Source organism: Mustela nigripes, chromosome 6 (genome assembly GCF_022355385.1).
Source record: "Mustela nigripes isolate SB6536 chromosome 6, MUSNIG.SB6536, whole genome shotgun sequence".
Classification (NCBI taxonomy): Eukaryota; Metazoa; Chordata; class Mammalia; order Carnivora; family Mustelidae; genus Mustela; species Mustela nigripes.
This window is the reverse complement of record NC_081562.1, coordinates 46,741,246-46,763,432: the sequence shown is the minus strand read 5'-3', so window position 1 is coordinate 46,763,432 and position 22,187 is coordinate 46,741,246. Positions and strand designations below refer to the sequence as shown.

General features: G+C 39.5%; 1 protein-coding gene across 1 annotated transcript in view; it reads left to right on the top strand.

Moving 5' to 3' along the window:
* Window positions 1-540: 540 nt before the first annotated feature.
* Window positions 541-22,187, top strand: part of KCNMB4 (potassium calcium-activated channel subfamily M regulatory beta subunit 4) — a 59,058-nt gene continuing 37,411 nt past the window's right edge. Inside the window, exon 1 of the mRNA XM_059402467.1 lies at window positions 541-963. Coding sequence (XP_059258450.1) covers window positions 628-963 — 336 coding nt within the window. The 5' untranslated portion in view covers window positions 541-627. The remainder of the gene's footprint in view (window positions 964-22,187) is intronic.

Genomic DNA, 22,187 nt, shown 5'->3' with positions numbered 1-22,187 from the left:
CTCCAAGGGAGATTTAAGGAGGATCTCAAGCGCCAGCCGCCGCTCCCCCCGGTGCTCGCCCGCCCCTCGCCCACGGGAGACGTCCCCGGGGCGGGCGGGGCGGAAAGGCCCCGGGCGGCGGCGGGTGGGGCCGGGCGGAGCCGCCTCCCGCACGGGGGAGCCCCGGGGCTCGGCCCAGCTCAGCCGCGCCTGCCCTCGGGGCAGCTGCCCGAAGAGCCGGAGAAGCTGCCGGCGGGCGATGGAGACGGGGAGACACCGGGCGAGAGGAGGCGGGGTGGGGGAGGCGGGGAGAGCGCGGGGGCGGAGGCTGGCAGGGGGCGCTGGAGGCAGGAGCCGCCCGTGCGCTCCTCGCGCCCGAGGGTGCAGGAGGCTCTGAAGCAGCGGTCGCACCGCGAGCCTCCGGGGCCCGGCTGGCGGCGGGACTGGGGGCGGCGGGGGGGGGGGCGCTGCCGCCGCCGGGGGCGTCGCCGGCCTCGGCCCCTTTGTTCTCGCGCGCTCCCCCTCGCCGCCCACTCCCCTGCTGTCGCGCGGCGGCGGCGGCGGCTCCTCCCGCCCGAGGCAGTCGGGCTCGGCGCCGGGGGCGGGAGGGGGCGGGGGGAGCGCGCCAGCCGCCCGGAGTGGGGGGCGATGGCGAAGCTCCGGGTGGCTTACGAGTACACGGAAGCCGAGGACAAGAGCATCCGGCTCGGCTTGTTTCTCATCATCTCCGGCGTCGTGTCGCTCTTTATCTTCGGCTTCTGCTGGCTCAGTCCCGCGCTGCAGGATCTGCAAGCCACGGCGGCCAACTGCACGGTGCTGTCGGTGCAGCAGATCGGCGAGGTCTTCGAGTGCACCTTCACCTGTGGCGCCGACTGCAGGGGCACCTCGCAGTACCCCTGCGTCCAGGTCTACGTGAACAACTCGGAGTCCAACTCCAGAGCGCTGCTGCACAACGACGAGCACCAACTCCTGACCAACCCCAAGGTAAGGACGCCCCGCGAGGGACGCCGGGCTGCGGCCGAGGTCTCCAGGTTTGGGGGAGCCTCGGCGTCGGACGTCGCGCGGGGCGGGCTCGCGGTAGGCTCTCGTTCCTAGGGGGAGACGGGGGCGTTGGAGGCTGAGCTCAGACCCGCAGCGGTCGCGGCCCGGAGTCCCCGGGCCCAGTCCTTCGGGTGGGTTTGCATGCGGCTGCCGGTGGTGCCCTGAAGCTTTGTCCACACGTCTCTCTTGCCTGGTCTCATATTTCGAGACCTTGGCCCAGCTCCGTCCGGCGCGTGCAAGACGGACTTTGGAGACCTGCAAGGAGCCGAAAGTTAACTTTTCCTCTGGTTAATGCCAGTGGATAGCAGGGATCCACCTCCTCGGGCGCGCGGTCAAGGTCGGAGCTCCCACTGGCCGCGTCAGGCACTCACTTTGGGAGGTCGAGGGGGTCTTTTAGGCCCCTGGGAAGACGTTAGAGGGTCCTTTGCCTTTTAACTCGAAACAGACATTTATAACTTGGGATGCAAAGATGAGGGTCGACAAACGACGTGGAAATCACATGCGAAATTCTGGGTAGGTCTGTTTTGGGGGGTACAGAGAGCTCCTGGTTTTCATGAAATAGATTCTCAAAAGGGTCGCGAGGAAGCCTAGTGACTCTGTGTGTCTAGGGACTATCGGGAGCCATCTGGAGAACAGTAAAACTTACTGAAAATAGAAAACCCTTCGCGAGATGAACCGGATATTCCTTCCCTGTCAACTTTTTTTCGTTCTCTCAAGCAAAAAAGAAAAAACCTGGTTAGGACTCGAGGGATGGAAAGTCGAGAGAGGGAGACTCAGAAAACTGTTCCCAGTGCGGGGTAGGGGGGAGGGACTTAGGAAAAGCAGTGTCCTCAGTCTGTGAACTAATTGAGCTTTGTAGTGCACCTGCTTCTGCAAGAAGGCTTTCTCTTTTTTTCTTCTTCTTTTTTTAAAATCTCCTCTTGGTCTGTTTTTACTATTCTCGTTTAACTATTGAGTAAAGGTGTGTTTCTTCTTTAAAGTTACTGTCATTTTCCCTCTTTTTGAGGACTCTGCTCGGAGATAAGCAGAAAAAACAATCCAAAAGGGAATGAATCTTGAGTACACTGGAGAACTTTCTGTTAAATGTGACAAGATGTATTAATACAAAAGTAAACATTTCTATATTAGCATTTTAAGATAACTTAAAACAATATTTCTCTGCAGTAGAACTCTAGGTCTTGTTTCCTAAGCAAACAGTAAATTCTTGAATTTGGAAAACTTTTAAAAAAGAATTCCTTTTTAAAAATATGACTCCTCTTAAAAAAAAAAAAAAGATGTGTTCCTGCTGGCAAATAATTTTCCTTTACCTTAAAAATGATAATAATATATAAGAAGTAAATATAAAATTACGTATTTAGATATGGTATAATGTTCAATGTCTTGAAGAAGCCATGTCTCAAAAACAAATATTGTGAGTTAATCTGTTAAAACTCAGAAATTGTAAAAGAAACCTTAGGTTTTAGAAATATCACATTTTTTTCAGGATTAAGCCAGTAATATCAAAGAAGGTGCTAAGCAGTAGTAATGATTTAGAAATTATATGGTAGCTCATTATTTAAGAGGCATTGTTTTAATTGGTGAAACACTGCTAATTAGTTTAAGATAGTTCAGACATTACATACACACATACCAGTAAATGGCTAATATCCAATTAAGATATTGAGGAGTTAGAATTTACTGCAAAAAGCCTGCTTTGTAATTTCCAGGCAATTTTGAAGGATCTGGCAGAAAAAGTAAATTGAGATCATTAGGACATAGATTTTTAAATCACTTGGAAGCAGTCATAATGCTTTATGTAATACTACAATTTTATCTCTTTTTGTTACAAATAACCTGTTTTCTTCCAGTTCCAGTTCAGATCCTGGCAACAATTGTTTTGAAGAAGTATCTGAACAAAATGACATTTTACAAAGTAAAGTAGTCAAGAAATGACAGAGCTAGAGAAAGATACTTATGCTACCAAAAAGTGATGAACAACGTCCCAGTCAATTTAGTCAATGTTTCCCGAGCCAAACCAGTCAGTAAAAATCTCTTTATCCAAATTATGATTACAGTATAGCATTTATAGAGCATAAGTCTCTTCTTTCACAGTCACCTTTCCACTTTGGACAATTAAATGCTCAATTTGGAAATTCTAAGCAATTAGTGATGGGAAAATTCAATATAACCAAAATATTGTGCCAGAGTCTGGTACAGAAGCAGAATGTGTCCACAGTGCTCTTGTAATTAGGCAATACCCATTGCCCTCTTCTATTGCCTCTTGGGTGCCAGCATCTTTTCTTTGCCTTATGTTGCCTATTTATTGAAGGCTCTTTATAGAATGTCTGGGTTACCTTTAGTCCACCAATCCTAATCACCTTCAGCCTTGTCTTTTTCTTGACCCACTACAGGAGAAACCATTTAGGAAATCACTTCTTAGGGTAAAAGAAAGAAAGAAAGAAAAGAGAACAAGGACTTTCCTCCACCCCTCCCTTGAGCTTGCTGCATTAATTATAGTCAAAGGCAGGGAAAGGGAAAGACTATCACAAGTGTATAATTCTTTTTTTTAAAAATATTTTATTTATTTATTTGACAGACAGAGATCACAAGTAGGCAGAGAGACAGGCAGAGAGAAAGGAAGGGAAGCAGGCTCCCTGCTGAGCAGAGAGCCCAATGTGGGGCTCTGTCCCAGGACCCTGGGATCCCAGACCTGAGCTGGAGGCAGAGGCTTTAACCCACTGAGCCACCCAGGCACCCTGCAAATGTATAATTCTTAAGCCACAGACTACTAAGGAAGATAGTGTGAATTAATGTGACATTTGACTATACTCTTTTTAAATATCTTTAAGTACTATTCAGCTTATTTAGGTTTTGAATCATATCCATATTGTCAAGGGTAATCACTATATCCATCCAGTCATGTAATATAGTATACAAATTAACTAGTTATACATGGGACAATGGCCTGCTCTGGGATTTAGCCATAGGGAAATCTAAATGTGGGATCAACTTCCTCTTGCTACTATTCTCATTACTGCATTATTTCTGAGTGGCTTACAGTCGTGTGGGCTAAGAGCTTTGGTTCTTAACCATTGCTGCATATTAGACTCGCTGGGTATCTTTAAAAAGAGATTCTGATGCTTGGGTCCCCCACTCAGGTCTAGGGAGAGTCCTGAGCCTTGGTGTTTTGTTTTTCCTTTTTCTTTTTTCTTTTTTTTTTTTTTTAAGTTTTGCAGGTGATTCTAATCTGTACACAGAGTCAAAAACCATTGGCTTAGAAAACATACTCTTCAATTGTGCAAGAAAAGTAAAATAAGAACCAAAAGTATTCATTGTGATTAAAACTTGTGTTTTTTGGTTAAAAGACATTGACTGATGCTACTGAGTTTTGGGAGTTGGTATAAAAAGAAGGACTCAAGGAAATTCTGAAGGAAAGGAAGAGAAGCATTTAACAGTAGTGTGGAAATGATCATTTAAAATTGGTTTAGTGTAGGGGCGCCTGGGTAGCTCAGTCAGTTAAGCGCCTGCCTTCAGTTCAGGTCATGATCTCAGGGTCCTAGGATCGAGCCCCATAGCGGGCTCTCTGCTTAGCAGGGAACCTGTTTCTCCCTCTCCATCTGTGCTCTCCTGCTTTCTCTCTCTTACATAAATAAATAACATATTTTAAAATAAAATAGGTAAAGTATAAATGGAATGAACTTACACAGTTCCAGACATTTGATTTTGCATCAATACAGACAGTGGGTGACAAAGAAAAGATGAATTTTTAAAACTACTTCTTATATGTGCAACAAGGGAGTGGGTGATTAGAAGCTATGTGTTTTATTTTTGCTCTGAGGTTTTTTTGTTTTTTTTTTAATTGCTTTCTCTGGTCTGAAAAACCCAGACACAGAGGGAAAAAAGTCTGTTTCTAAGAAACCCGTGTTGTGAAAGAGAAATTCACGGAAGAAGAAACACTTTAAGCTTTGAGTGTATCCCCCCAGACTGGATGTTCCTAACTGCGCCTTTGCAGCTTACAGTCATCTTCTAGGTGTCCTTCACATCCATACTAGCGTGTCCCAAAGCCCCATCCCCTGCCCCAGCCACACATCCTGTGTAGGAAAGGTGGTCTGCTGGGATTAATTTCTGAACTCCATCCTTGAAATAAATACTCAGTGCGATACACTTTGTGACCAAGGGAGGTCCAGCATATGAAAATGAAATAATAAAAGACTAAGCTGAATTGTGACAATTTCTCTAGTGTCTTTATTTCTCTATGATAAAAGTGGCTTGCTATGGTTTTTCCTCTGGTGAGTCTATTAAATAACTTTTGGCAAATGGGTAAAATTCACTTCTGCAATACTTGCTTAGCATTTGTGATCAAAGAATGGAGCAGGAAATAGGAGGACATACAAAATTAAGTTTATTCATTTAACTTTGTTAAATGCCTACTCTGTGCTATGCACGCTTGCAGATTCTGAGCCTAGAGGAGAGATCAACTTTATGCCATCATCAAGTTTATGTTTTTGTGGACGGTGACAGACAAGAAGTAGGTTTATTATGTCATGTCATGTAATGATAGGTGTAAGAAAATGCAGGCAGCATAAGGATACAGACAGTGGTGGAAGAGACGAAGGCCTACATTTTGCATGAGATGGCCGATTAAGTGACGTTTGTACAGAGACCCAAAGAACATGAGGGCCTGAGGAGAGGCATAAAGGACATAAAAGAGTCAATCATGTGGCTACCTGGAAAAATAGGCTGGAGACACAGCAAGTGCACAGGCTTTGGGGCAAGTGGTTGCCAGGCTCCCTGAGGAACAGGGAGGTTGACAGTGAGGCAGGACTCTAGCAAGCAAGATGGAAGACAGCAGGAGGTGAGGTTACGCCTTGTAGATCATGGTATGGACTTTGGATTCTATTTTATGTGTGTTGGGAAGCTGTCTGACATTAAGCAGGACTGAGTTATACTCAGACTTGACTTCAACACAATGTAAATAATCCCTTTGGATGCTGAGTTGAGAATAGAATTTGTGTGTGTGTGTGTGTGTGTGCGCGCGTGCGCGCACCTATGCATATGCACAGGCTCACATGTGCAAGGTGAGAGATACAGGAGCAAGATTGAAAACAAGGAGTCCAGTAGAGAAGGCAAGAGATGAAGGTAACTTCGATCAGGAGGGAGCACTGGTGAAGTTCACTGATGGCCTGGTCAGAGATGACTCCCCAGTTTGCGAAGCACGACTGGGTGAAGGGGGGTGATTTTACTAGATGGTAATGTAGAAAAGAGACACAAAAGTGGGGATGAATCTATGCGATTCTGCCTTCAATGAGAGCATTCTCCAGCAAAGAACAGGAATAACTATCGAAGGAAATGTATTGTTAAGTTCTGTAGGGAAGTACAAACACCATGATACCTCTACAGAGGAAAGATTAGGAGAAAAGCTTCATGGCGAATGAAACATTTGCTATGAAATTTTGAGAAAGGGATTTTCATCTGGGAAGGAAACGTAGGGAAGAATGAAGAGAACATCAATGAAGAGAAAATGCCAAGAGCAAAGCTGTAGAGCTGTGTGAGTACAGGCTGTTTGGGAGGGAACATCAGATAGACCGTGTGGTTGGAACAGCAGGTTCAAAGAATGGAGTCTTATGGCCAAGGCAGGAGAGTAAATTGGGATCAATAATGTCAAAATCTTTGAGAGCCAGCATAGTTTTGGTGACACTGGGAAATCCTGATAGGAAAAATAATGCTCCTCCCTACTAAGAGGTGTACATCCTAATCCCCAGAACCTATGACTATCTTACATTCCATGGTAATGGGGAATTAAAGTGACAGACGAAGTTAAGGTGGCTAATCAGTTGACCTTAAAATAGGGAGATTATCCTAGAAGATGTCAGGTAGTCACAAGGGTCCTTTAATGTGGAAAGAGGAGGTCAGAGTGATATAATCAGAGAAAGACTCAACCAGCCACGCTAGCTTTGAATACAGAAGGGGACCAGGAGCCAAGGAATGCGGGTCACCTCCCTTTCCAAGGAAGCAGGAAAAGGCAAGAAAATAGATTCTCCCTTAAAGAATCCAGGAAAGGGCGCCTGGGTAGCTCAGTGGGTTAAGCCGCTGCCTTCCGCTCAGGTCATGATCTCAGGGTCCTGGGATCGAGTCCCGCATCGGGCTCTCTGCTCGGCAGGGGCCTGCTTCCTTCCCTTCCCCTCTCTCTGCCTGCCTCTCTGCCTACTGTGATCTCTCTCTGTCAAATAAATTAATAAAATCTTTAAAAAAAAAAAAAAAGAATCCAGGAAAGAATACAGCCCTGCTGGCGTCTTGATATTAATTCAGGGAAACCCATTTGAGAACTCTGACCACTACAATTTTAAGATAAATTTATTTGTGTCGTTTAAGCCACTAAGTTTGTGTTACAGCAACAATATGAGTCTTAATACAGAAGCCAAGGAAGGCTTTTAAGTAATGAGTAATAATGACTTGATACTTAAAGCTATGGTCAGAACACTAAAAACCCCCCTGTATTACAGCTCTTTAGAAACTATCTCATCTACAGACTACTAGGATCTTCCTGTCTTAAGATTACTTATCATGATCCACCTCTGAAATCCCATTTGCTGTTTATGAAGATTTCAATTATTTCTAGGATCCTCTAAAATTATGTATCTAAAACACTAATCAGAAACTTCTATACTTTTACAAAAGAGATTTGTTATGTTACAATACATTTTGGTTACATTTTGGGAAACATGCCTTTATTTTATCACAAACTTACCTCAGTTATAAAGCTTTCTACAGGTTGTTGACACATTTTGTTTATGTAAATCATTTTTGGGCACTCATCTATGAATGAAGATGTCACGTTTTATTTACTGTGGGTTCAATTTTTTTTTTCAGTCTCTAGCAGAGTTTCATATTCAGTTGGGTTCCTAGATAAATAGTATATACATTTATATTAAAATTACAATAATTACTGGGGCATCTGGGTGGCTCAGGGTCTGCCTTCAGCTCAGGTTGTGATCCCAGGGTCCTGGGATCGAGCCCCACTTCGGGCTCCCTGCTCAGTGGAGAGCCTGCTTCTCCCTCTGCCTGCTGCTCTGCCTACTTGTACTTCTCTCTATCTCTCTGTCAAATAAATAAATAAAATCTAAAAAAGTAAACAAACCATAATTACTCAAGCAAAATACTGAACAGAATGGTTTTTAATATTACATATGTTTCTCAGTGTCCCTCATGCTGTGACTTAGATACTCTCTAGGATGTATACATGTAAAAATAAAGGGAAAATGTATGTTTTTGAGTTGTAGTCATATCCTCTCCTTTTATTTAAAAATAATCAGTGTTATAAATTGAAATTCATGTGTCAGATAAATTATTTAATTGGTGACTTTTTTGGTAAATTAACTCATTTAGTTAATTTATTTCATGCATTTGCTTTGTTTTGTAGCAGAATCCAGCTGATTGGGTCACTAGAAGGTCTGTCTGTATACTGAAGCACGTGTGAAGGAATATCCGTTGATCTAACTCTTCTGTGTCCCTCATCTGGTTGATACAACAGACTAAATGCACTTTCAAACCTTACCCAGTGTCCAGTTCACTAGTTGTAATCTAACTAGATGGCAGCAGCACGTATTGATGATGCATCTCATTAGAGAAAACTAAGTTTTAGAAACTTAAAAATCTTAAATGTTATAAACTTAACCCAGTTTTTCCTTTGTGATAAATATATTTACATAATTATTTTTATCAGGACAACTTTATTTTAAAATAGTTCTAAAGAACAGAAAATAATATTAGCTTGTGAAATCCTCAATTCTGATGATTATAATTGCTTTCTGTTTTCTATACTTCAAAGGTAAAAATGTCAGCAAAATTCATCTTTATCACTCTAAAACCTGGTTCTATTCTGGAACCCTTTATTTCTTTCAGTGTTATTAATACTTGTAAAATACTTGTAAAAATTTTTACTGCCAGTGTCCTAGTCAAGACCATGATCATTTGCTTTGATTATTTCAGTATCTGCTGATCTCTGTATATCTGGTCCATTTAATCCTGCAAACCAAAGGTTCTCCGAGTGTGGTCAGTAGACCAGTAGCATCAGTATCGTCTGTGAATTTGCTGGAAATTCACATTCTCAAGTCTCATCATAGGTCCAATGAATCAGGAACTCTATACCAGTTTCTAACTTAGTAGTTTTATATTGAAATTCAAGAATTTATGCAGTGAAAAAGTATATAGTTGGGAGAAATGCTATAAGGCAAACAGTCCAAAAGAAGGCAAGAAAGAGAGAAAGGAATGTGAACAAAAGATAAGATAGTACCTTTAAACCCCAATTTATAAGTAATTATATTAAATATAAGTGACTGACTTCCATTTAAAACACAGAGGCTGTAGACTGGAAAAAAGAAAAGCAAACGCAAATATATGCTGTATTTATTTATTTATCTATCTATCTATTTATTTATTTATTTTGAAGATTTTATTGTCCATTTGAGAGAGAGAGAGAGAGCATGAGAAGGGAAAGGTCAGAGGTAGAAGCAGACTCGCTGGGGAGGTGGGAGCCCCATGCGGGGCTTGATCCTGGGACTCCAGGATCATGACCTGAGCCAAAGGCAGTCACTTAACCAACTGAGCCACCCAGGTGCCCCATGTGCTGTTTTTAAGAATCACACATAAAGTATAAGGACACAGAACAGTTGAAAATTAAAAGATGGGGAAATATGCATATAAACATGAATCAGAAACAAAGAAGGAAGGAAGGAAACAAAGAAAAGCTGGAGTATCTGCATTATATACAGTAGACTTTGAGGCAAAACTTTGTTGCTAGGTAAAAAGGGACGTTTTGTAAATTATAAAAAATTTTAATTCAACATAATAGAATAATTAAATGCTGGGATATACCTAAAATATAGCCTCAAAATACTTTAAAAAAATAAAACAACTCAAAGGAGAAATACATGATTCTGTCATGATAGAGATTTTAACACACCTCTGTTTGTGACTAATAAACAGTCAGGCAAAAGTAATATCAATACATATATAATAGATTTAAATAACGTTTAACAACAGACTTGGCTAACATACAGAGTAGTGTATCCAGTTGTAGCAAGGTGCAAATTATTTTTTTTTAAGATTTTATTAATTTATTTGACAGAGATCACAAGTAGTCAGAGAGATGGCAAAGAGGAGGAAGCAGGCTCCCTCTTCGAGCAGAGAGCCTGACATGGGGCTTGATTCCAGGACCCCGGGATCATGACCCCAGCCGAAGGCAGGCTTTAACCCACTGAGCCACCCATGTGCCCCAAGGTGCACATTATTTTAAGGGCTCCTGTAAACTTTATCAAAACTGATCATACCCTGGGTCATAAAGTAAGCCTCAACAAGAGTGAGATAATAAAGATTATATCCTCAGTGAAATTAAACTAGCAATTGTTAAGTTTTACTGAAAGACAGAAAATCTAGGAAGTTCACCAGGGAAAGAATGAAATTATGAATAAATAATGCTTGAACAATTAGCTCTACATAAAAAGGAAAATGTGACACATACTTCACACTCATAAAAACCAGTTCCAAGTGGAAGAAAAACTAAATATGAAGAAGAAAATTAAAATTGTCAGGAGGTGCATGAGAAAATATCTTTGACATACATTTGAGAAATATTTTCTGAAATGAGACTAAAACAAATTATAAGAGGAAAAGATTGATACATTTGAACACGTTAAAGTAACAATTTCTATATGACTAAAATTATTATAAACAGAAGTGTAAATAAAAGCCAAACTCTAGTAGAAAATAATGGCAAAACAAATAAACAATAAACAAAAATGAAAATTTCTACAAATCATTAAGACAACACATATATATATGTATATATATATTTATATATGGACTTGTGTTGTCTTAATGATAAATATATATGTATATATATATATATTTATATATACATAAGGAACTTCATTGCAAAATTATGTGTAGTAGTGAAAAGTAGAAACAACCTAATTGAATTCATTAAGATATTGGTTGGAATGCTTTAACAGGAACCTAATCGCAATGATCTAAACAAAGCAGGGACTAGTTTTTTGGTTTTTGCTTTTTGTTTTTTTGCTTTTGTGAATATCTGAGCTTGTAGGTAATTTATGGGGCTGTGCCAGTTTGATGTGGAAGGTTATCCAAAGACCCAGGTTCTTACCATCTTGTTGCTCTACCATCCCTTAACATGTTTTTTGCTAATATGATCATATCTGCCTTTCAGGCAGTAGGACAGGGGAAAAGAGAAAATAGAGGGCAGGCAGTTTAAAAAAAAAAAAAAAAGAATAGCATATAATTCACATAAAATGGTATTTGCCCTTTTACTAGGTACAATTTTTAGTATAGTCCCCAAATCATGCAATCATTGTCACTGTCTAATTTCAGAATATTGTCATCACTCCCCCAAAGGAATCCCATACACATTAGTAACTCATTCCCCATTCTCCTAACTTGGTCATGATATGTAAACCTTTTTCTGTGTTCCTAGATTTGGTTTGCTGGTATTTTATTGAGGATTTTTGCATATGTAGTTATCAGGTATATTGGTCTGTAGTTTTCTTGTGATGTCTTTGTCTGATTTTGGTGTGGTAATAGAAATAGTTGGGAAGTGTTCCCTCTTCTATTGTTTGAAAGAGTTTGTGATTATAGGACATGATCAAGCAGGATTTATTCCAGGAATGCAATGTTTGTTCAATGGACTAAAATCAATCAATGTAATATACCATATTAATAAAACAAAGAACAAAAATCTGATTATATAAGTATATGCAGAAAAAACATTTCACAAAATCCTCTTATGATTAAAAAATATCAATAAAACTAGGAATAACAGAGAACTTCCTCAACCTGATAAAGAGCAACTACAAATAGCTTATAAACTTAATGGTGAAAGACTGAAATCTTTCCCCTTAAGATCAGAAATAAGACAAGGATGTTTACTCTTGCCACTCCTGTTTGATGTTGGAGCTTCTACCCAGGACAGTTAAGCCAGAAATTAAAAGATAGCCAGATTGGAAAGGAAGAAATAAACTACCTCTATTTACAAATCACTTGATCTTGCATAAAGAAACTCCTAAAGAATCTACCAAAAACAAAAACCTATCTGTTAGATATAATAAATTCAGTAAGACTACAGAACATAAGGTCAAGGTACAAAAAACAATTGTATTTTTATATACTAACAATGAACAATTAAAAAATGAAATAAACATTCTATACTATTATCAAAATAGTAAAATACTTAGGAATGTACTTCACAAAAGAGTATTTTTAACCAAAGAGTGAAAGATTTGTGCCCTGAAAGCTACAAAATACTATCAAGAGAAATTAAAGAAGACCTAAATAAATGAAAATGTATCCTTCGTGGGTTGGAAAACTTAATATTGTAAAGATGGCACACTTCCCAAATTGGTCTGCAGATCCATTAATATCCCTATTAGTTGGGTTTTTGTTTGCGGAAATTGACAAACCAATCCTAAAATTCATATGGAGATTTAAGGGACTCAGGATAGCCAAAATGATCTTGAAAAAAGAGAACAATGATGGAAATGTTACACTTTATAATTTTAAAACTTACTGGAAAACTACAATAATCAAGATTATGTGGTATCTCTGAAACAGAATTGAGAGTCCAGAGTAAATGAGCACATTTATGGGTAATTGATTTTTGGCAGTTCTGTTGAAAGCATTCAAAAGGGAAAGAACTGTCTTTCAACCAATAGTGCTGGAACAACTGTATGCATACAGAAGAATGACATTGGACTCCTACCTCACACCATATACAAAAATTAAGTTAAAATGGATTATAGACCCAAATGTAACAGCTTAAACTATAAACGGAAGTGTAAATCTTTATGACTTTGGATTAGGCAGTTTCTTAAATATGGCATGAAAAGCACAAGCAACCAAAGGAAAAATTGATGATTGGACTAAAATACAATTAAAAACTTGTGTTTCAGAAGATATGATCAAAAAAGTGAAAAGACAGCCACAGAATGAGGGAAAACATTTGCAAATCATATATCTGATAAAGATTAAATATCCAGAATAAAGAACTTTTACAACTCAGCAATTAAAAAGGTGGATAAACCAACTGAAAGATAGGCAAAAGATATGAATAGATATTTTTCCAAAGAAGGTAAACAAATAGCCAATCAGCACATAAAAACATGTTCAGATGTGTACAGGGTGTCTTCTTGGGGTGATGAAAAACTTCTAAAACTTGTGGCGGTGATTGCATACTTCTGTGAATCTACTAAAAACCATTAAATTGTACATTCTATTTTTTTACATTTTTTAATTGTAAAATTCAAATTTTTGAAGGTTTTATTTATTTGAGAGAGAGAAAGTGAGCAAGAGAGAGAGAAAGAGAGCATGAGGAAGAAGCAGACTCCCTGCTGAGTGGAAAGCCCAGAACGGGGCTCAATCCCAGGATACTGTGACTATGACTTGAACTGAAGGCAGTTCAAGTCACCCAGGTGCCCCTGAACTGAGCCACCCAGGTGCCCCTGAATTGTACATTTTAAATGGATGAATGAAATGGTGTGTGAATTATATTACAGTAAAGCTGTTATCAGAAAAAAACGCTAAAAGGAGATTTGCTTTGCAAATTTTGACATTTCAAGTCATTCATAAAGACGGCTCTTACTCAGTAAATGATGTTAAAACTTCCCTATTATTTGGAAAAATATATATTTTAAAATATTAATTTTCCAAATAAAATTTATTTGGAAAATACTCAGAAATTATTTGAAAAAAGGTGTGATAAAAATAAGATACAAATTTAATTAAAATAAAACTATAATTTTGATGGAATAAAAATTTTGATGTATAAAAATAAACTGGGAAAGTAATAGATAAAATATAGGTAAATATTTACATAATTTTTAGGGGTATGCAAGCCTTTCTAAACATGACACCAAAGGCACAAATCGTAAAGGAATGCACTGATTTGTTTAATGACCATAAGAAAGGCTTATATATGTTTAAAAAATTAAAATTTAAAGAAAGATGACAAACTTGGGAGAGTATTTGTGCTGTGGTAGAGAAATGATTCAAAACCCAACATAGGAAGAGCTCTTAGCCATAAATGGCCATCTCTTCAGTAGCACACTAGGCTTGGTGATTAATTCTGTGTGCCAGCTTGACTGGGTTGAGAACTAATAAAATATGATTTCTAGGTGCATCTGTGAGTGTGTTTCTGGAAGAGGTTAGCATTTGAATCAGTAGTCTCAGTAAGGAAGAACCATCCTCACCCATTCTAGTGGACATGATTCAAATTGTTGAGGGATTAAATAGAACAAAAAGGCAGAGAAAGGGCAAACTTGCCCTCTGCTGAGCTGGAACACAATATTGGTGTCCCTCTGACTGGGGGCCTTTACGCTTGAACTGAATTATACCACCCGCTTTTCTGGGTCTCCATCTTGTGAGCAGCAAATTGTAGGATATCCCTTATTGTGTGAGCCAATTCATCTTAGTCAATCTCTTATATGTCTACATGTATACCGTTGGTTCTATTTTTCTGCGGAACCCCGACTGATACACAGGGTCAGAACGTAAACAGTTTGGTGAAGAATTACAACTAAGCGGACACATGGAAAATGTGTATAATCTCACTAATATTCAAACAAACTCCAATTGTAAATGTTTCCAGGTCAATTCTATGAAAATAGATAACTTTAATTCTATTTTATTTTTTAAATTATTTTTATTTTATTTAAATTCAATTAATTAACATATCGTGGATTAGTTTCAGAGGTAGAGTTCAGTGATTTCATCAGTTGTATATAATGCCCAGTGCTCACTATATGACATGACCAGCTTAATGCCCATCACCCAGTAACCCCATCCCCCACCTCCTCCCCTTGATTCCTATTTTAAAGTGTGCCAGAGCACATGAGAAACAAGGAAAACTTCTGAATTTTTTTTTTTTAATAATTTTAGGAATGCGTTGAAACAAACACCTGTGATAGAACACATGTTCAGATGAAAATTATGGGACAACTTTACTTAATATTTACACAAAATCCTGTGAGATAACAATGGTAATCATAATGATGGAAGCACCAGAGGTTTAAATTTTTATTTTTACTTATTTATATTTTCTAAAATATTTTTTTGAACAGTGTCACATACCTTATTTTGTAAGTCTTAAGACAGCACAAAAGTGATGAGGTCTTGTTTCTGTGGTTATAGATAATGGTTCTGTCATTGATGTGGGTCTAATTGCATAGATTTTCACAGATTGAGTTGATACAAATTACATATGTCTATATCCCAAACATACCACAAATTAAGTCAAAAGAAACAAAAGAATGGAAATTGGTGATATGTCATAAAGATTAACTTTTTTGCTATGTAAAGACTCTTAAACATCAGCAAGAAAATGACCATAATGGGAAGAGTTTGTGGATAGTCAGTTTGCAGGAAAGAAATACAAATAGTTTTTCAAATATATAAAAAAAAATTACCTCTATTTTAAAATGCGAATTAGGGGCACTTGGGTGGTTAAGCATCTACCTTTGGCTCAGTCATGATCCCAGGGTCCTTGGCTGGAGCCTGGAGTTGGGCTTTCTGCTAGTGGGGAGTCTGCTTTTCCCCCTTCCTCAGCCCCTCTGACTCCCTAATTCTCTCTCTCCCGCACCCACACTCTCTCAAATAAAAATCTTTAAAAAATGCAAATTAAAACAAGAAGTCCCATATTTCACCTACCAGAAAGTTTAATTATACCATATTACTTTTTATTTTTTTTAAGGATATGAGGATAGGCACTCTTGTAAACTTCTAGCAGAAGTGCAGTTGATACAGTCTCTTTGGGACACAGTAGTCATAAATTTTGAATGTATACATATTTTTATTTTTCCTGTTCTCACATATGTACATGCAGTTGCTTGTAAAAGGAATTTTGTTGCTCCTTTGGAACTTCAAAAGACTGGAAACACCTTTAATGTTTTCTAGTAGAGGACAACTTAATAATTCTTGCATATCCATATAGTAGCATTGAAAAAAGGATGAGCTAGATCTTTCTATGCAGATATGAGAGTACCAAGGTATATTGTTAAATGAAAGAGAAAGAGAAGAGTGTACTCACATTCATGTTAAAATCAAATGTAGAAAACACCTGGAAGAATGTATAACTGTTAAGCATGTTTGCCTGGGGGTTTTACCCTGTGTATCTATTATGCTTTATGTTAGCAATTAGTTTAAAATATTTTATTTATTAGAGAGTGACAGAGAGAGAGCATGCACAAACAAAGGGGAAAGACCATGGGGAGGGAGAAGCAGATTCCCTGCTGAGCAGGGAAGGGGGTGGGGGTTGGTGCAGCTCAATCCCAGGACCCTGAGATCATGACCTGAGCTGAAGGCAGAAGCTTAACTGACTGAGCCACCCAGGCGTTCCTACTTTATTTTTTAATCAAAGTAGTAGTATGACCTTGGAAGTTACTTAACCTCTCTGCCTCAGTTTTTTTTATCTGTAAAACGAAATGTAATAGTATCTATCTCATTGGGTTATCAGGATTAAATGAGTAATATGTGTGAAACACCTTGAATAATGGTCTCACACATAGTAAACAATATTTTATTGTCAGTGTAAATGTTTTTAGTTTATTTTTCTCTAATATTTATCTCTGTGTTTCCAACTAGTAGGCTCTCTGATGTGTATATTCAAGATACCATTGACCACACATAATGGAATATGAGGATTTAGCTTTCTTACACCATCCCATTCCACCTCATTTTTCTGTCCTTCATCCTTTAAATATGGTTCTGTCATAATTTTTGGCTAAACTAGTATTGAGCATTAACTTATTTTAACTATGTAATTTATTGTTCATTTCTATAAATGTTTATTTTCCTTGAGCTGATAGTCATCCCCTTTTCATATATTCTTACTTTCCTATGCACCTTTCTCTTCCTTTTCCAAAATTTTCCCACAGAGTCATAAAACTACTTTGTACACTATTTTTCATATGACTATTCATAACAGGTAACCATTTTGCTCCACTTTTTTCTCTTTAAAGAAATCTCCTGGGATGCCCTTTCTAGATTCCTTCAGCCCACTACTGCCCTGAATTGAACTGGTTACACTTTAGGCCTGCTGTGTCTTCCCCATGTTGAGTGCTGTGTTCCCTTGACCCAGTGCCTTCCTATTTCTTGGTTTATACCTTTGTTTCAGTGGAGTACATCCTCAAGTAGCTTCCTGAGAAAGGATGCATGGGAAATACAGCTTTTAGATTTTATGTTTTGACCAGAGTTCCGTTTCTGAGAATTTAACCTGGTCTCATCCCTTTAATCAAAACACAATTTTATTAGGCAGCATCTATAACTTAGTGTATCTCTGTACCTTCAACATCTTTCCTTATGAGAGAAACAAACAATCGGAAGTTCTGCTCAAAGTGAGGCTCACTGAGCTCAGATTTTTTCCACCCATCCAAACTGGTCAAGAACCCACTAGCACACCTCAGGGCACTCCTGGGGGCATGTATAGCCCAGTATTAGAAAAACCGACCTAGATTAACAACCGTTTATGCGGACAGGTTGGGAAAGGCGGTAGTATAAAAAGAGAAGGTACACTGGGAGTGTGAACCATTTGCTTGTGACACTTACTTCCCAGCATGACCTGCTTCAGTCCTGTAAATGGCACCCTTCTGTTTCAGTGGGTCAAAAAGCCCAGAGTACAACAGTGGCATGGAAACTTGATGTTCCATACTTATACAACCTGACCCTCCTGGCACTCAGGACCAAATCCATGGTTTCTTAGAAAGAAAATATTTGCCAAAGAAAGCATGGGTTTGCTGTATGTTACTAGGGCTCTCAGTGGGCTCCATGTACCCCCCAGTCTGGCACAGACCTCATATTATGGTTGGAGGCACTGGGCCAAAGAGGTGAATTGAAAGGGCTGGAGCCTGGAGCAGCTGGAGCAGGTTCTCTTGCTCTGGCTGCCACGGAAAGCAGTGGTTCACTCAATAAAGGCTCGAAGTAGCAATCTCAAAAGTGGGTCTATGATTCTGCCAAAATATAAGGAAGTCCAAGCATTGTGACTCTTTCTAATTATGAAGGAGTGAAAGATGCAGAAACTCGTCTTTCACTTTGGAAGGGGTATTTAGAAATTCCCTAGACCACTAGACTTCCAGAAGCATCACTGAGGTGACAACCCCCATTCCCCCAAATTTCCCACTCACTGGCACAGAATCTAGGGCACTTTGTACTCCCTGCTTCCAGATGCAGTAATCAGCATGATAGCATCAATGTACACTGTAATGTTCTGTGGGATAGAGGGGGTCTATGTCCCCTTGGAGTAGAGCATAACAGCCAGAGAGAGTTGAGGTAGTGCTGAGTGAGACAGTCCTGAATAAGACTGGAGAGTCTGCACCCTCTCGGCCAGGTAAAAACAGCCTCTGATACACTTTTTCCACAAAGATGGAGAGAAAAACATTTACTAGATCAATCGCCATGGAATAGTTTCCAGAGGTAAGTGTCTTTGCTACAATAAATAGAAGATCTGAAATGGCCACCATGGTTTCATCTAACGATACAGCCATTCTCCAAGATGTGTCAGCCCTCTTCAGGAGCTGACTAGGCAAGTTAACTAGGGACATGATAGGAATCCCGCTCCTATCATCTCTGTGACTTCCTAGGGTGGCAGTACTGGTCTGTTGGTTTACTATTTGGGGAACGAGCAGGTAGTGTCAGACTCATCCACCAAAAAAGCTTCTGTCTGTGAGTAAGGGGGTCAAGGGAGGTACTGAGGACTGTTGTTAAGTACCATGTGTTGCATCTATACCTTCGGGATCTATAGGAACAACCACATGGAATCTCTGGGCCTATCATAATGCCAGCTTGGGCCAAAGCTCCATTTTACTCCTGATGCTATGAGCCCCCGTTGTGAGCACACCTCTGGCCCTCAGGGTTAAAGGTTAGCACAGAGCCAGCGTCCAGTAATACTCTAAATGTCTGCCCTTTCTAGACAAGCCAAAAACCAGACTGTTAACTATAGAGGACAAAAAATGGTTGCCAGAGGAGAGATGAGTCTGGGGTGAATAAAATAGGTGAAGGAAATTAAGAGGACAAGTAATGTACAGAATTGTTGCATCACTGTATTGTACACCTGAAACTCCTCTAACATTGTATGTTAACTATATGGAGTTAAAATTTTAAAAGGTGAAATAAATGTCTGCCCTTTCACCCCTACCCAGCTGCTCTGGTAAATGTATGCATGTTCTCTGGGGAAAGGTTAGAAGATTTTGAGTAGGTGCTACTTCAGGCACTACCAAGGGGTCTGTCCCCAAGGATGACCAGCCTCCTCTTTGTTCAAGGAGCTTTTGGCCTGGGGACTGGATGAGGAGCCCTCTCTTATGTCACAGTGTCTCATTGGACTACATTTCATCAGACCTCAGGTTTTTTCAGGTATGTAGTTCAAGGAGAACCTTAAAAGGTGTTCATCGTTTTAGTCCCAGGTGCCCTATGATCTGTTAGCCACTGCCAAGTACCCCTGTGGATTAAATTATTTTTATTATGCTCACAAATTCTGTGGGCCAGAAATTCAGACAGGGCACAAAGGGGACAGCTTATCTCTGCTCCACAGTGTCTGGTCCCCGGGCTGAGGCTGGAATCATTTGAAGGCTCACTTATTTACCAATTGATGCTGGCTTTTGGCTGGGGGTCTGGGATTCTCTCCACATGGGCCATTCTGTGTGATTGCTTTGCATGGGGCAGTTTTGGCTTCCTCATGGAATAGTGTTCAGATTCCAGGGGCGGGCACTCCCAAGAGACAGTTGCAGGCAGAAGCTATGTCGCCTTTTCTGATTTAGCTGTGGAAGTCGCACAGATCACAGGCTCATCCGTGTTCTAGGGAAGGAAAGATAAAGCTGCACCCCGAATAGAAGAGTGTCAATGTCACACCGTAAAAGCCTGTGAAATGGGATAAATATTTGTGCAGCCATCGTTGGAAAACACATCCTGCCATGAGTAGGAAACATCACGTTTTTATCACCATCATCTCTCAGTCCTGGTCCTCGGGGACTTAGCATGGATAGAGGGCTTGTTGGTCTCCATGCAGAAGTGATGGCTGTAATATTTCATTAAATATACATACACACATTGAAATTTGTGCGCAGTATACAATGCAGTATGCAAATAATGCCATCAATGAGGCATTATCTGAATGCGTGCATGAACACTTACGAAACTTTTATTTCAGTGTTCTATATGGTTGTGAGGATTGGTCCACCCCTCAAAGATTTTGAATTAGGATCACATACCATGGAACCAATTTTTACATGTACTATCATTCTTGTTATAAATAATAACTATTGAGCTTTTTCCAGGTTACACTTCTTGTTTTGGTTTAACTTTTTCTGTTTAGATTCGCTCTCTGTTTTTTAGTAAAGACACTGTATTTTTATTTTCTAATGCTAATGCTGAATGAACTATTTTCTCTTGAAAGTGGAATGTCAGTTGAAACTTTTCTCAGTTTTAATAGAATCAACCTGAACAGTCTGCTCGAATCCAGAAGTTAAATGAATATTACTAAGTTACAGAAAGCAGATAGCATCAATGCATGACAATAAATTCTAACTAAAAGAGCATTGGTGGGTGGGTGGAAATACTATGCAGGAGGTAGTGAGCAGTTTTTCATTGAAGCATTTAAGGAGAGAGGAACAATTCTTCGGTGAGTAGTAGTTCAGATAATTGGGCATTTTTCAACACCATCCCCCATGCCCTTTATCCTCCAAGCACATTAGATGACTCAGTCTTTCTGGAACATTTATACAGACAAAGTCATTGCACATTCCATTTCTTCTTTTTGGAATGTCACCTTCTCAAGACATTCTCTGAGAAGCAAACTCCTGGTCAAACTTAAAGACACAAATCAAAAATCATTTCTTCTGGGAAGCTTCCCTCATACCCCCAAAGCCCCAAATCTTCACTTCCCCTTCTGTAATCACAAAGCACTTTGTGAATAAGCTACTACTACTACATTACATGCTTCTGGGAAGGGAGGGGAGAGACAAGAAAAGGGTGAGTAATATCTAATCTTTGTACTCTGTCCAGTACTCCGCAATCAAGAATGGCTTGTTGCATAAATTATCAGTTCTAAAAAGTTGTTATTCCAAGGGAAAGGAAAGCTGTTAAAAATACAGATTCCTCATCTTACAGAATCAGACCCTCAGGAGGGTAGATCTTTTTGATGAACGACCCAAGTGGTCCATGGGACAGACTTTGACGAACACTGTTCTAAGGTGGGCACCACACTGGACCTGCCCAGCCGATTCTGTCCGAAGAGCTTGTTTTAGCTTCTCCTGTTCTTAGCTAGCCTTGCTTTTTATATTTTCTAAGCCATTTGTTTGACCTTCAAGTTCTTTCACAAGATTATTTTCATTTAGCTTTCAGATATAGATACACATTCTGGAGCCCCGCCCTACAATTAATTTTTTTTTAGATGACATATAATTTCATATGTGTTTGTTAAATTAACTTACATTCATAAGGTTCATGTGTGTTCACAAGTAATGAAGTTGAGGCCTATGAAACAATATGGAGTTTATTAATGGTTCAGTTAGTTTTTATTCCGTAGTGTTTTCCTAATTATGTGTTTATATTGTCAAAAATGTCATTAAAGTTACTAATCATAGCTGACATAGATATCTTACAGATATTACAGAAAATGGGGATTGTAGTATAAAGTACAATTAGACCTATGTTGTGATAGATAATGTTTTCTTTAGTTATTTTTGGGTTTTAAAAAAATTTTTAAGTAATCTCTCCACCCAATGTGGGGCTCAAACTTACCATCCCAAGATCAAGAGTCGCATGCTCTACTGACTGAGCCAGCCAGGCACACCAAGAATTCATTTTCTAACCAAGTTTATTTTGGAAATTATTTAATCAGCTAAACCCATTCTAGTGTTAAGTCTTTCAATACTATCCTCCCTAACCAAATAAAGTCAATAAAGAAACTGGAGAAAAAAAGCAGTTTCTCCATTTCTGTTTCTTAGATAATGCCTAACATAGAACTTGCTCCCCAGTGTTTAAATGGACCACGTGTTTTGTGCAATTGTTTTTTAAATGACTCAGTAAAGGAAGAAAGTGATTTCTGCCTACTCTGCCCACATGATTGAAATGCAATCCTCAAGACACAAAAGAACACACTCAAGAGGGTACTATTAAAATATAAATCCATTGTG